General features: G+C 51.8%; 2 protein-coding genes across 2 annotated transcripts; both read right to left on the bottom strand.

Moving 5' to 3' along the window:
- Positions 1-1,797: 1,797 nt before the first annotated feature.
- Positions 1,798-7,980, bottom strand: LOC143030052 (uncharacterized). Its single transcript, XM_076193257.1, has 3 exons — positions 6,331-7,980; positions 3,112-3,206; positions 1,798-1,984 (listed from the first exon to the last, which is right to left on the bottom strand). Exons 1-3 carry the CDS (start codon positions 7,978-7,980, stop codon positions 1,798-1,800), a joined length of 1,932 nt encoding a protein of 643 aa, XP_076049372.1.
- A 465-nt stretch (positions 7,981-8,445) lies between these two features.
- On the bottom strand, positions 8,446-9,985 carry LOC143029810 (uncharacterized). Its single transcript, XM_076192840.1, has one exon. It carries the CDS (start codon positions 9,976-9,978, stop codon positions 8,596-8,598), a length of 1,383 nt encoding a protein of 460 aa, XP_076048955.1. The 5' UTR covers positions 9,979-9,985; the 3' UTR covers positions 8,446-8,595.
- Positions 9,986-11,616: the final 1,631 nt, after the last annotated feature.

The following is an 11,616-nucleotide window of genomic DNA, read 5'->3' as shown; positions in this document are numbered from 1 at the left end:
CATCCTCAAGTGAGAAAAACTGTTATCGGTTGCGATAAAACTAACTTTGGATTCTTTCTGGAGAAGATTCCAGCCCTTTAACCTAGAAGCAAGAAATTCAGATGACTTTTTTGACAAGTTTAAAACGCACAAGATCATTAAGATTTCCCAGACTCAATAAATGTGGTTCACTTGAAGGACAGATTGGCTGAAAGTGCATGTCTTCTGTTTCTTTTTCCATAACCTCCTCACTTGATTGATCATCACCTAGTTCCATTTGTTTTTAAGGGTCAGGTACAGGAAAGTCTAGACTGTGAGGTACTGGTGTCATTGCAGATGATAAATTATGATATTTTACAATATGCTTGGATGTTAAAGTTATACCTTTTATATTTGTAATGCAGAGGTAGCAATCTGAAGTATGATCTTTTGGTTCTCTCCAAACCATATGGATGGCAAAGGGCATATGCCGTGAACCTTTCCCTCATCCAGTGAGAAGCCTGACACATGTTACACAACACACATGAGCGGCCCAGTTTTTTCCTGCCCCCCCTACCCACTTTGTAGCCAAAATAATGTTCATAATGCTTTTTAATCAATGGCGTGAAACACCGTCTTTGTGACTTGAATGTCAATACACCGCAAATAAAGCAAAAATTGTCTAGGTGGTTTATACAGTTCTTTGGCATTGTGAAGGTGAATGGCGGGTACGCTACTGTACAATATCGTAAACTTATTGCCTCACAAATGCGCCTACACAACCTCACACCAACACTTCAAACACAGTACTGCAAACGTATAACAATCTTATGCAGTGTTGCCAAACTCAGTATTGCCAACTGCTTGATTGAAATTAATCCCACGTTACACATGTAATGTAACATACCATGAACCATAAAAACTGTGGGTGATGAAAAAATAGACATTATTTTTGGATTATGCATGCAAAAGCATATAAGATACAGCTATTGTTTTTCTTGGGACAAATTCTTTGACCAGTGTTATGCTTCAAGTAGTTTTCAAATACTACTCCTCTAAATTGGGCAGATTGAGTAAATAGAAATATTTTTCGTTGTTTGTATATGTTGATTCCTCGGCTGAGGAGGCACAGGTGATCCTGGACAGAAGGAAATGGTCATATATGTTCTTAAGGTTAAACGAAAGTGCTCCGAAAGTCCTTCATTGACGGAGAAAGAAAAAGACAAACTGAAAGGGGAAGAACCTCGTACCAATCTTCGCATAGGATCTCAATTTTTTGTTTTATGTTGACCTGATGTCGTTCAATCGGCTAGCTGGAAATCACGAATTGAGTTGGACCTTAGTGAGGTATATTCATCCACAGTCGCATCCTGTAGCACAGGACCATAAAGTTGAAGGCACTAAGACTAAAGTTACAAAACCACAAAGGAAGTTTCAGTTATGGACAACATCTGGGTAATCTTAAACAACTGGCGCCTGAAAACTCAGTTGGGCCAAGCTGAGATCACTTTCCAATAATATGTTCAGGGGGTTGACGGTTTCTATAGTATGCAGTAAGTGATAACCAATTGTAATGGGAGGTGTTTGGATGTTTGGGAAACTTTGCTGATGTACTTGACCATAATTTCTTGTGATTGATGATAACCTTATTTGTCGTGGTCTAGGTCATTACTTCGTCAAGTATGATTCGCCATTGCCGGTGATGAAGCCGATCGTAGTCATTAATATACCTCTACTTGGACACTGTGGACCTCATTTTATTGATAACAAGGATAAGGGAACAAAGGAGAGCCATTCTGATTCCGTGGGATACGCCGCCGCAGGACAGTGATTCGATGATTAAGAAGACCCATAAGAGGCAAATATCCTGTCGCTGTTCACGAACTTATATGACAAAACTTCTGCGGAGTATTGAGTCATGTCAACGATACGATTGACTATGTAGAACGCTTTCATGAAATCAATGAAAACATGTGCCACTGATGGCTTCCGATTATCGAGGTGCCTATAGATGAACTCACTGAAACTGACAAGGAATTGGAATATCTATTGGTGTCTTCATGTTTCCAATTTGCTGGGAATCAAGATAGTTGGCATCGTCTGCATACACCAAGTTTAGGACAAAGCTTTTCAATTATGAGACGAGGGTCTAGGGTAGGACCGGACACAGTTCGTGAAGCGATTGAATGTTGTTATATTACAAAGGATTACAAAGGCGGAGCATGCCGACAGAAGACCTTTTGATCCATATCTAGGTCGGATGCGAAAAAAAATCATATTAATAATAAAATAAAAAATATAATAATGTAAATAACAAATAAAATACATGAATAAATGCATAGGTATAGTTAAATAATAAACAAACCTGTAAATAGTAAATAATAATAAATTGATATATAACTAATAATAAATGAAAATCAGACAGACAAATGATAACAAAACAAAAACAAATAATATAAGATAAATTATAATCATTACAGCATCTTACTTAGGTATTTATTTAAATGATTCTTAAAACTTCGAACTGAACTACATTGCACTACCTGTGCAGGAAGTTTATTCCATTCATTAACTACACGGTTGGCAAAGTTGTTTCTACCCACTTCCAAATTAAATCTATTTTCGGACACTTTGAGACCATTGGGGATGGGAGTAACATTAACAGTTTTCCAACTTGTCTGGAGTGTGCTGAAGATCAGTGAGGCTTACATAAAATAGTAGAGATGTAAAAAGAATCCTAAGGAGAATTCCTTTCGAGTTTGACCAGAGGATCTGCTAGAGAAATTGTGCGTTTGGTTTTGAGAGTTTGTAGTATTAGGGCGACTTTAAACTACTGCACTTCGTGAAAGGGGAGAGGAACACTGAGAGGAAGATCGAGTCAAGTTTGGGAAAACGTTGACAGATTGCTACAAAGCGGTTGTTGATGGGAGAGGGAGAGGGAGAGTGAAAGGGAGAAAAAAATAGGCTGACAGAGGGAGGAGAAGAGAAAGTGGTGAAGAAGGAGATAAAAAGGGAAAAAATGGAGAAAGAGGTAGGGGGAGGAGTACAAGAAGGTACAAAAAACAGAATACCTCGAAAGGTCATATGATCCATACTGGGAAAGTTTAGAAGAAAATAAAGACTTTTACACACACTGTAGTAAAAGACAGTCACACTAGAATGTGTACCATTGTAGTTGACCTCTCAAAAGTGACAACTGATGGCCTATTGACAACATCTAGTGAAATTTTATTCACACGTTTCCTACTCTGTAACTAAAGAAATTCTCACAGATCATATTACAAAACCAGCAAAACCGAGGTAAGTTCAACTTCCAACCATGTTTGTGAGTTGGATTTTTGCTCAGTTTGAACTGTTTCTTGCAATCATTGACCACGGAACCGACGGGTCTCCAGAGAGAAGAGGCCGAGCTCACAGAGCCGTTGAGGCTCGTAACTTCGACGGCGAACCTTTCGAAGCTAAGTGGTGACCAGAACTACACTGCATAATCTATGGAGGTGCAGCCGTACCAACGGACTGTACAGTGTCAGCATAATCTTTATTTCACACATTCCAAAGAGCGGTAGATAAGCCAAAATATAAAATAAGAATAAAATGCAAGCAGAGGACCACTCTCTGAAAGAAAAGAACAAAACCTGCATGAATTCAAAGTCAAGTGACAGTGTAAGAGGGGCGGCCTGAGACTAATTTTGATCGAAGTCATAAGTGGCTGGAAAAGCATCAAAGGAAAGAAGGTTCCGGGTTAGAGCCGACGAACACTGCCCCATCAGACCTCTGGTCAGACTTCCAGACATCAACCCCCATTTCTATTCAGTTGAAATTGGGAAGTGGTAAGGACGGGATCTAAATGGAGCTCCCGTTGTCTAACCGCTACTCGGACCATCCACATTGACTCTATCTGGGAATTTCCGACCGCTTGAGAGAGAGTGATTTTTTTTCCAATGCCAGGTACTTTAGACCTTGTGCAGCGCTTCCAAATTTAAGATGAATCTCGATTTAGAGTGCCCTAATGCTGAATGGATCATTGTGAAGATTTTTCTAATGTTATTATGAAACGACACGGTACACTATGGACCACAAAACGAACCGTCGAAGCAGCCCTGGACAGTGAGCGGAGGCTGAGAGAGAGAGAGAGAGAGAGAGAGAGAGAGAGAGAGAGAGAGAGAGAGAGAGAGAGAGAGAGATAAAGAGAGTGAAAGAGTGAGTGAGTGAGAGAGATAAATAGAGAGAGAGAGAGAGAGAGAGAGAGAGAGAGAGAGAGAGAGAGAGAGAGAGAGAGAGAGAGAGAGAGAGAAAGAGGTGAGAGAGAGGGCGGGAGGGAAGAAGAGAAGGGATGACTGACAAGGACAGCAAAAGTCATAGATGAAAAGGCAACGAGAGAGAGGCTGAGAGGGAAAGAGAGAAAGATAGAGAAATGAATTGTTAATAAGAGCCAACGCTTCTATCCTTGAGGACAACATCACATCAAAGAGGTGGAGTCATTCAGGTGGTCAAGGAGAGATTTCAGGGACGGAGAGACAATGGCGATTAAAAAGTGGTCAGCATTCTTTTTCGAGTAGAAAGCATTCTCCAGTCACAAAACAAAACTATGCTGTGTGACGCTAGTAGGTAGGGATGTCACTAATGTCCCTAGTATATATATATATGTATATATATATATATATATATATATATATATATATATATATATACATATATATATATATATCTATATATATATATATATATATATATATATATATATATATATATACATATATATATGCTAATAAGAACACGGGTACGTGTGTTCACTTATGCAAAGTAGACCACTTGGAAAAAGGAAACTAACGAAGCAGAGCGCTTTCGTATATTACATCTTCAGTGCAACAAGTACAAAGTAATTAATAGTTAATAAAGGTTTATTGTATAAATATGTACAGCTATACATACATTGATATACAATGCGGGCAACAGCCCGCCAGTGGGGGAGTTGTTGTGCCCTAGTGGGTGGAAGATGAGAGTGTAGGGAGGTCAGCGAGGGGGGGGCGCCGCCCTGAGCACCCCAAGCATTACGTCCATGGGCGTGTGGCGGACAAGGAGGGCAGCTCTCGTTGCCCGACTGCTGAGGAGGCTGCCTTCTGCAGGGTGGGCGGGGGTCTGCGGCGCTGGTCGGAGGGCCTCCGTGGCCGGACAGGACAGTAGGTAGTGCAGCAGCGGGTGGCGGCTGTGCCTACCGCAGTGATCGCACTGTTGCCCTTGGAAGCCGTCATACAGCTCCTCCCTGGTGCAGTAGCCCAGCCTAACTCTCTGCAACAGTACGCCGTCCGCCCTGGGCTGTTGATGGAAGGCGCTCAACGTCTGATAGTCGGTGGTGGCGGCGTACCAAGCAGCTTGTCTTTTTGCTCCTTCTAACTGCCGGTGAGTCTGGTGGGCGCGGTGGGCTGCGGCACGCCTGGCTCGCGCCTTCACGTACGACAGACTAGGTGGCACGTGCCTGGTCACGTGGGGGGCGCCAGCGGCTCTTTTTGCAGCAACGTCGGCGGACTCATTGCCTCGCACGCCCACGTGGCTGGGCATCCAGTGCAGCCTTACCCGACGTCCCTGTGCGGCGAGGCTCTGCAGGCTGCCCAGGATGGCGGTGACGAGTCCCACGTTGTCGCTGGGGCACGGCTGCTGGAGGACCTGCCACGCAGTCCTGGAGTCTGTGAGTAGGACCACAGTAGCCTCCTGGCGGTTCTGGGCGTGCTCCAGGGCCAGGTGGATGGCCACAAGCTCTGTCTGCAGGGTGGAACAGTAATCCGGCGTCCTCTCGAGCAGTTCGGTCCCAGCGGTGATAGCAGCGGCGCCCGTCCTGCCACTTTCGGGGTCGACCGAGCCGTCGGTGTAGTATATGGCACCGCCCGGCTCAGACACCTGCGCCACCGCCATGAGGGTGTGATGCCGTAGCTCCTCGGTGGTGCAGAGCGCCTTGCTGGCCGGTAGCCGGGTGGTGGAGAACTCTGCTGTGGGCGACGGGTTGCGGTGGAGGACATCGTTCCCTTGCGTCATTGCAAGCCGTAGTCTTCTCTGTGCTACTCCTTCGGAGTCGCGCTGCAGGACCCTGGCCACGCGGCAGGCCTCGATCTGTTGTACTCTGGTGGTGAGTGGCACCAGGCGGGTCTCGTTCTGCATGACGCACGCACTGGTCCATCTCGGAGCTCCCAGCATCGTCCTCATGGCGGTGTTTTGCAGCACCTCGAGCCGCTCCTGTTGGCTACGGGAGAGCGATATGAGGACTGGGGCGCTGTAGTCCACCAGGGAGCGCACTGCAAATATGAAGTACAGTCGGAGGACGGAGAAAGTGGTCCCCGCTGTGGGTCGTGTCATGGCTCGCATTACGTTCAGCCTAGCCTGGGCCCTTTCCCTCAGGTAGGCGGCGTGGGCTGTAAAGGACAGCCACTTGTCCACCCATACCCCGAGGTACTGGTATGAGTTGGCCCAGGCCAGTCCGACGCCCTGGACGCAGAGCTGACCTGCCGGGTCGGCAGCCCTCACCATCATGGCGCGGGACTTCTCTGCAGAGATTTTGAGTCCCAGCTCCTCGCATTTCCCGCTGATAATGTCGAGCGCCTGCTGCGCCTTCCTGAGCTTGTTGCCCCTCCCGGTGACCACGAGGGCGAGGTCATCGGCGTAGCTGAGGAGGATGGTGCCATTGTGGAAGGGCAGGGCCACCAGCTGCTCCATCAGCAGGTTGAAGAGGAGGGGGCTGAGGATACCACCCTGGGGCGTCCCGTTCTCCAACCTCTGGAAGCTGGACTTCAGGCCCTGGAATTTTACCCTGGCGCGGCGATGCTGGAGATAGTCGCGGAGCCAGGCTAGCATCCTTCCCATCACGCCCTTCCTTACGAGGGCGGCGAGGATGGCGTGAGGGCTGGCCAGCTCGAATGCCTTTTCCAAGTCGAGGAAGACAACGATGGCGGGGCGGTGGTTAACTTGATTCAGCAGTGTCAGGATGCTGTCCGCCGTGCTCCTACCGCGGGTGTAGCCGAAAATGTGGGGGTGTAGTGGCCCCACACGCCAGTGAAGGCGAGCAAGCACCATTCTCTCAGCCGTTTTGGCCGTGCAGCTGAGGAGGGAGATAGGCCTTAGCTTAGTGGGCTCCCTCGGTTTGGGGATTGGTTGGATGTCAGCCTCCTTCCACGAAGGAGGCAGGCATCCCGCCATCCACGACTCGTTGACTGTGGCCAGCAGGGCGGCGTCCCCAGCTGGTCCGGCGTGAGCGATCATGGAGTACGTCACGCCGTCGGCCCCTGCTGCTGTGTCACGGCCCCGTCTCTTGGCCTGCTCCAGCTCCTGAGGAGTGAAGGGACGGTCTGTTACATCAGCTTCTTTAGTCGCCTCCTCGATGGCCATGTCGCGGCGCGGCCGAAGCTGCTGCTGGAGACGGCGCGTGCTACCCGGAAGCTGGTCACTGGAGCCGCGGGTGGTGAATTCGGCTACGAGCCTCTCAGCCTCCTGGTGTGGGTGCGGGTGGGCGGCGGGGCGAGGCGGGGCGGCGCCGGAGGCGGTCTTCACGCTTTTCCACAGCTGGCTTAGAGACGTGTGGTGGCTGAAGGAGGAGCACCACTCCAACCACTTGGCCTCCCTGGCCTTCAGGGACACCTCCCGTGCGCGGGCCACCACGTCCTGAAGTAGTCTCAAGTTGGTTGGGTTGGGGCGTCTCTTGTAGAGCTTCCTGTGAATGTTCACTCTGTGGTTATGCTCCCGCACCTCCTCGTTGTAGAACCACCAATTTGGCCGGTGACGACGGCTCGGGGCTTTCCTGGGGATGGCTGCGCTAGCAGCCCTCTCAATAGCAGCAGTCAGGTCCCTCTCCCGCTGGTGAAGGTCCACGGGTGGCTGGTAGGCGGCCCACCATTCGTCGAGGGAGGCCTGGAAGCTGGCCCAGTCTGCTCTCCCGATGTTCCAGCGTGGAGGGGGAAGGGGGGCGCTGGGGGTGCCACTGGGAGGGTGGTGAGAGTGGCAAAGTGGTCGCTGGTGAGGGTAGGATGTACTTGCCATGTAGCACCGGCGGCCAAGTCGCTTGAGGCGAGTGTGAGGTCAAGCCTCCCCCCCCGGGTGTGGGTAGCCTCCCCTGTGTTGAGGAGGCGGATATGGGGAATGTCCTCGAGTAACACGGCCAGGTGGCGGCCCGTTTCGTTGGTTGGAGATGGTGATTGCAGCATGGGGTGGTGGGCGTTCAGGTCGCCCGCCACGAGGAGGCTGGTGTGGGCGGCGAGGGAGAACAGCTCGCCTGCTTCCAGATGGTATCGTTGGCTCCTGTATATGTTGTACACCAGAAGTGGGATGCCCCCGACCTGCAGTTCTAGTGCCAGGACCTCCACGCCCTCCCCGCAGTGGACTGGGGAGGATACTCTGCGGTGAGGGATGGTGCTCCTCACCAGCGCCGCACAGCCGCTGGTGTTCTCTGTGGCAGGGAGCGAGTGAAGAGAATAACCCGCCACCCTCCACTCAAAGTCGGCACGCGTCAAGGTCTCCTGGAGCAGCACCACGTCAAGGTTTTCCGTGAAGATAGCCTGCAGTACTTGGTGCTTCTTAGGTCGGAGACCTTGCACGTTCCACTGCAGGACTCGGAGCCTGGGAGGGCCAGCAAGCTGGTCCTCATCGGCGTCTGCCTCAGCTCGTCGACTCTCCATTCTGGTGGTTGGGGTCGGCTGGGTAGAGGGAGCGGAGATGCGTGTCCTTCAGGTCGGGGGGTGGCTGGAAACCACATTCTGTGAAGACAGAGACAGTCTCCTGCAGGAGCTCGCTCAGGGTCCCCTGCTTGTCGCTGTCATGGTTGGGGTTGGTGAGCAGCTTCACCAGAAATTGCATCATCCTTGCCATGATGCAGCTGACGACTGTGCGTATTTCCTCGCTCATGGTGCGTGGCAGGTCGTGGGAAGGGTCGGTTGGGCCCATGGAGGGTCTCCTCGCCGACGTCGCGGGAGTGCTGGGGGGAGGGTCCCGTGCACCACCTCCTGGTTGGCGAGGTCTGGTTGCGCTGCGCCGGGCCGAGGGGGCGCTGCCGCCAGTCTCCAAGGCTGCGGCCCGCGGCCGCTGCTCCCGACCCCGCGTCCTGGGTTGGCGATAGGGGGTGTGATCCCTGGGGGCCGGTCGGCTAATCCCTTCCTCCGGCTCTGGCGCGGCCTGGGCTGGCGGGGTGGGGGTGGGGACCGCGGGGGCCCGCCGCCGACCCCACGCTGACCTGGTTGGTGGTGATGCAGGCTGGAAGGCTTGCCGACGCTGCTGCTGCGGTTTAGGCTGGCTACGTGGTGGGTGCTGGTGCTTGGTGTCCTGGTGCCGTGATGCTCCAGCGACGAAGTTCTTCTGTTGCTGCGACTGGCTACGTGATGTCCTCGAGCGGCGTCGTTGCTGCCGTTGCGGAGGCCCCTGGGGCTGCCGCTGTTGCTGCCGTTGTGGTGGTCCCTGGGGCTGCCGCTGTTGCTGCTGGGGTTTCTGGGGAAGCCTGGGGAGCCTGCGGACCCTCTCGGGGCACCGAGGGTTCCAGGCGTGATGCTTATTTCCGCAGTTGGGGCATTTTGCGGAGGTGGTCTGATTGGATTTGTGCTTTGCGATGCAATCCTCCGTCGGGTGTGGCAAGCTGCACACGCCACATCTGACGGCGTGTTCACACCGTACCTGGAGATGGTTGTATCTCTGGCATTTATAGCATCTCACCGGTTCCCCCCGATGAGGGCGCAGAGAGTACCTCCCCCAACAGCCGAGGTCCAGTTTGGGGGGCGGCTGTCCCTCCAACACCACCAGCACTTGCCTTGTGGGGAGCTTATCCGTGCGGGAGCGCAGTCGCTCGGCTGAGATCACCTTTGGGTGAGCCTCTACCGCTTCCAGGGGCAGGTCCAATGGGTAGCGTTCCAGCACTACCTTGTGCCGTCTCAAATTGGGGTCGAGGAGAATCACAGTGTTCCCCTCTTCCGCGAGGCGACGGAGGAGTACTGCGGAGGCTTCGTCCCTGGCCTTGAGGATGTGTTCACCCTGAAGGTTGAGTCTCACCTCCATTTTCAGTAAAAAAAAAATTTTACATTTATTGATCACAAGAAGTACATCTTGTTTGGGTCTCTACCCATATTCCTAGAAGGCATACAAGTATGCCTTTTACAATAAAAGTTACATGTACATGTGTTTAATTATGTCAATATTTGTAGCGCTGCACGGTCCTGGTCGGTCTCCACGATCTAGCCGACGTGGTTAGTGTCCTATGTGTCCTTCGCGTCCTATCCGGTCCAGCCGACGTGGTTTAGTTCCTGCACCCGTCGCGTCCCATCCGGTCCAGTCCAAGGCATCATGCGCAGTTACCTAAGTTAGAAAGGAGAAGATATTAGTCCTTTGGCTTGAATTTTTGTGGTGAGCTATAAGTCAATATTTCAAGCGAGTACAGTTAAGAACCCATCCGTATCCTCTGGGGCTGGCACTCGAAGGAGACTTCCCAGCCGACGTGGTTGGTATCTTTTGCACTCGTCGCGTCTCATCCGGTCGGTTCAGGGCATCCTGCGCAGTTACCTAGGTGAAAAAAAAACATTAGTCCTTGGCTTAAGTTGTAATGTGTCATAAGTCAAAAATCAGCAAGAGAGTACAGTCAAACAGAACCCATCCGTATCATCTGGGGGGCGGCACTTGAAGGAGGCGTCCCAGCTGATACGAGTTAAGTGACATCGTCAGTCGACGGATGAGTCCCCCGGCCGAGGTCCTGGGGCCCGCACGCAGAAATCTGGTCGCTGGGCAAAGGGCCACATAATGATCTAGCCCGTTTGCGCCGGCCTCTCCACAGTGGATGCAGGCCTCCGGCTGTCCCGTCACCTCCGAGAAACATCGATACCCGAGACGGAGTCGATGAAGGGTGACTTCCTCTATCCTGGAGAGACGGACTCCAGGGGTCAGTCGCTCATACGCTGTGGCAACTTGATACCAGCGTGCTGACGGCCTCTGGGCTGTCAGGTTCCTATGGCTTTGCAGCTCCCTCTTGGCCATCGTTCTCGTTGCAATGGCCAAGATCTCAGGTCGGCTCGGGAGGACACCGATTCCGCCTTCCATGTCCCCTGTGGCCGCTCTTCTGGCCACCCTGTCTGCCGCTTCATTTCCCTGGATGCCGATGTGTCCCGGCACCCAGTTGAGGACGACTGATCTCCCTTGCTGACGGAGGGCCTTGAGCTGAAACAACAGCGAGGTCATTAGTTTTTTATGGTCATTATGATGAATTTTAGATATTAATTGCAACAGAGCTAAACTATCTGTGTGCACAACTACATTACGTTGGTGGGTGTTGAGAGCATGGGTCAATGCTAGACCCACTGCAGCACCCTCTGCTTGCGTCGAGCAGCGAGTGCCCAACACCCTTACTCCCTGTTGCTCGTCCTTCGTGACAAACGCTGCACCTGCCACGTTGTGTACGGGATCCACGGAGCCGTCTGTGAAATAGACGACGCAGTTTTCCTGGGCGACAGATCTCATTGTGGCCTCCGCATCCGCCCGCAGGCGCGGCAGCGGCGTACCGCGTCGTGACGCCATCACACTGATTCTGGCCGGTGGATTCTCCCAGGGGGGAGACTGCACATAACCTTCCACCGGCACATCCCTCCTCTTCTGAAGGATAAGGTCATGCAGGTGAAGGTCCCTTATGCGGTGTGCAACCCTCGCTGA

The sequence above is a fragment of the Oratosquilla oratoria genome, chromosome 11 (assembly GCF_046742065.1).
Source record: "Oratosquilla oratoria isolate Oo_2021 chromosome 11, ASM4674206v1, whole genome shotgun sequence".
Classification (NCBI taxonomy): Eukaryota; Metazoa; Arthropoda; class Malacostraca; order Stomatopoda; family Squillidae; genus Oratosquilla; species Oratosquilla oratoria.
The sequence above is the reverse complement of the archived record's forward strand: the minus strand, read 5'-3'. Positions and strand labels throughout refer to the sequence as shown.